The sequence below is a fragment of the Gavialis gangeticus genome, unplaced genomic scaffold (genome assembly GCF_001723915.1).
Source record: "Gavialis gangeticus isolate Ggan-Ray unplaced genomic scaffold, GavGan_comp1, whole genome shotgun sequence".
NCBI classification, from domain to species: Eukaryota; Metazoa; Chordata; order Crocodylia; family Gavialidae; genus Gavialis; species Gavialis gangeticus.
In genome coordinates this window covers 84545140-84548589 of record NW_017729031.1, presented here as the reverse complement: position 1 = coordinate 84548589, position 3450 = coordinate 84545140, and the positions used below count along the sequence as shown (strand labels likewise).

General features: G+C 37.8%; 1 protein-coding gene across 8 annotated transcripts in view; it reads left to right on the top strand.

The window, feature by feature from the left end:
* Positions 1-1065, top strand: part of PCNT (pericentrin) — a 143178-nt gene extending 142113 nt beyond the window's left edge. For all 8 annotated transcript variants that reach the window (XM_019523292.1, XM_019523297.1, XM_019523294.1 and 5 more), the window contains one exon: positions 639-1065. In XM_019523292.1, the coding sequence (XP_019378837.1) occupies positions 639-675 (37 nt within the window). In that variant the 3' untranslated portion in view covers positions 676-1065. The remainder of the gene's footprint in view (positions 1-638) is intronic.
* The last annotated feature ends 2385 nt before the right edge of the window (positions 1066-3450 follow it).

The window sequence follows — 3450 nt, the reverse complement described above, 5'->3', positions numbered from 1 at the left end:
AAAAAAAAAAAAAAAAAAAAGAGTAAAAAACTAGAGCTGCTATTTTCTGAGGGGTGCTGTGAACCTAAAAAGGTTGAGAACCACTGCTCTATGTTCTTTGTCCTTAAGTATGACTTTGTTTGGCCATATTAAACCACATATTGCTTGATTGTACCCAAATTATCAAGTGATTCAGATTTGTTCTATATTATTGAACTCTCCCTATCATTGGTAAACATTCTCCCAGTTTTTGTCATCTGTAAACTTCATTGGTAATTTTTACTCATTGATTATAAATGTTAAATAAGGTAGGGTAAAGAACCATTGTGCCACCACTGGTGGTGCCACAAATTTACCTGGGTGCCACTTCCTTTTCTTTTTCTGCCTGATCTGCTGCTCTGCTTTCTGCTCCTTGTTCTGTTTGCCACAGAGTTCCCTGCTTTCTCCTAGACCTGTGGCATTTTACACACGAAGGCTGCCCATGCCTCTTGTGGCGCACATGCCACGGGATGGCTATACCTGGACATTGCAGCATGAAATTTATTGTGGAGAAACACCATTTATGAAATGAATGTACAACTGTGTATATGTATCATGACATCTGGTAATATATATATTACTTAATTGCCAATATTTATTTGTTTTACTTTTAAATTTAGGAAAAGCTCCAGATTCACCTCACCGGAGAAGCATTAAAAAATTATGAGAACACTTCCTAGATCTGAACTGTGAAACCCCTGGTTACTACTTCCTCCTGAAGTGCATGGTTTTGTTCACTGGTATCTCAGTGCACTAATTTTGACAGTCAGTTGTAACTGAATAAAGGCCTATGCAATGTTTTTGCATCAGATTTTTATGTGACCATTTTACTAACTTTTAGTACATTTAAACTTTTAGGGGAAGTCGCTATTCACTCAGAACAATGTTGTACATTCTTATATGGAATAATTGCTAAGTTAACAGCATATGCATGCCGGTATCATGGTATTGTGAGCCACAAAGTATCTTTTTATGTTTATTTTTCTAAAGTGTATAGGTGGATTCCGTGTAAAAAGTTATTAAAATGGCATTTTATTAGTGAACTTTTACAGTGTATTGGTGTTTGTTCCAATGCTGTGTTGTTAATTGTTCTGTTTACCTACCCTATAGCTGCTCAAGATTCTAAGCTTTAGGTGTGATCATTATTCTCAAGGAAACAGGTATGTCTTATCAGTTACAAACTCTTTAAGAATTTGAAAGTGTCTTGATATACAAAAGTCCTTCCCCAATAATCCTTCTCACCAAGTACCACCTTTTTATTGTCAGTATTCCTTCCACATAGAATTCAAATTTGCTATTTAGGAAAGTTAAGTTTCTTTCTCATCCACCCACCCTTCCAGCTTAAAAGGAGCAGAGATACATTTGCCATCCTTAAAGCAGGATGTTTATTTCTACTTTGTTCTCTTTAACTGTTGGGTGGAGGAGGTCAGCTCTTGTCTGCTAGGCCCTTTCCAAGCTATAGCAAGAGAGATTATGTGGTTCTCTGGATTTCCTGCACTGCTGTTTCATAATGTGGACGTGGAAAGAATTGGACTTATTTTTCCTCAATGTACTATACTACTTCAGTTAGGAGGGTCCAGTCCTATTTGTGAAGCCTGGCTTGTGGAGTTGAGTAACATTTGATCATTCCTCTTGTGTGACTGACTTATTGGCATAATAATGTTTGCATATGTCTACAGTTATGTATTTCAGTTAACTTTATCTATTACCTTGTGTCAGCATTATCTAGCTCTTCCCCATCTGTAAAGGTTTGAATGCTTACCAGTTGATTTTGGAACTCATTCCATTTGAGGAACATATGCATTCATCATTGTTCAGTCAGAGTTTTAAAATCCCTGTTTTGGGATATAGGTAACTTTAAAAGGAAAACTCATAATTTTTACAGCCTGTTCGAAAAGGACAGCTTCTGGATCATGAGTGCTGTGCTATCTTGAGATATTTGGACTGTTTTTCTCTTGGAAATCCTACAGGTAGTAGATTTGTCCAGAAAGACCGTATCTCCTCAGCCATTGTGCCAGATTTTGGCCTCATACACACCAGTAGTTCAGCACTTTTTTAATCCATTGCAATCCTAGGTGTTACGATAATTTGGGGGCAGCTGGGAGCAACATTTTTTTCCAGTTGTTTCCTCTACTTCCCTAAACAAGACAACCTACCAAACTACATTTCACTTTCTCAGTTGGCCCTCATCATAATGGGACAGAGCCAAAGTTGAAGGTATGCTCCATGAGCAAGACCAAATCTGGACTACAGAAAGGGACAGTTGCCCCTGATCCAGACTCATGTCTTATTTGGGGCTGGGGTACAGACTTGCTGCATACCTCCCATATCTGTTGAGCCTACTTCAGTGATGCCTAAGAGCTGGGCTCCTTTTCAGTCCTTAATACTCTGCACACTGGGCCATCTTTATGGAAACATGCTTAATAGTCAATCAAGTAGAGAGTTCTCAGTTACTCTTGGAGTACCCAAGTGTTTCGTAAATGGGATGATAATGGGGTGACTTCAAAAGCAGATATGGTGCCATGGTAGGAAATTAGCTGACTAAAGTTTAATATAAAGAAGAAACTCAAAGCCAGGATGTGGGAGAAATTACAATTACAATTAAAACAAACGGGAATTTGCCTGACAGACATTAAAATACAACTCAGGAACCAGATAGCATTTTTTTGCTTGTTCTGACTGGTCTGAGGGATGCGTTTAGCTTTATTTTGCTAATTTAAGAAACCAAATAATTTGATTTAAACTTTAATTTTACTCTAAAAAAAACATCCTAAACTGTGACTGAAATGGTCTTAAAAATCCTGGCTGCACCTTTCAATTTGAAAAAGTAGTTCACATAGTAAATATTCTGCAATGTGCCAGTCTAAATTTTTGTAAAACTGGTTTGAGAAAATATCAATAAGGCCTTCCCAGTAATAAACTTTTTTTTCTAATTGTTTGCTATTCCTGGGCACTTCTTCTCTTTCCCCCTATCCCCCCCACCTTCCGCCCTGCACATTTTCACAGCTCTACCAAATCCTTTTTTTACTATTGCTGTGTTTTGCTTTTCTCCTCAGACCTTAAGAAAAATGCCTTACATTTGAAAGCAGTTTGTCCAATAAAAGGATACTGCCTAAAGAAATCCTTGCCTCTTGTATCAGTAATAAAAACTTAGATTTTAGTTGTAGTCCTTTTGGTCTTAGACTTGTAACCAATTTTTTGAATAGCAAGTGATAGGCACATCTACCAATGTCTAGTTACTCTTTCATGTAATGAACAAGCTACAAGGCATCTGATTTTAAACTGAAAATAGTATTTCATGCAAAACATGGCCTATGGGATTGACTGTCACAAGATATGGCAAAGGCTAAGGGTTTAGCACAGGGATGGGCAATTATTTGGGCCTGCAAGCCACACAGGCAGTTCTGGGGAGTTGTTGTGGACCGGTCAGCA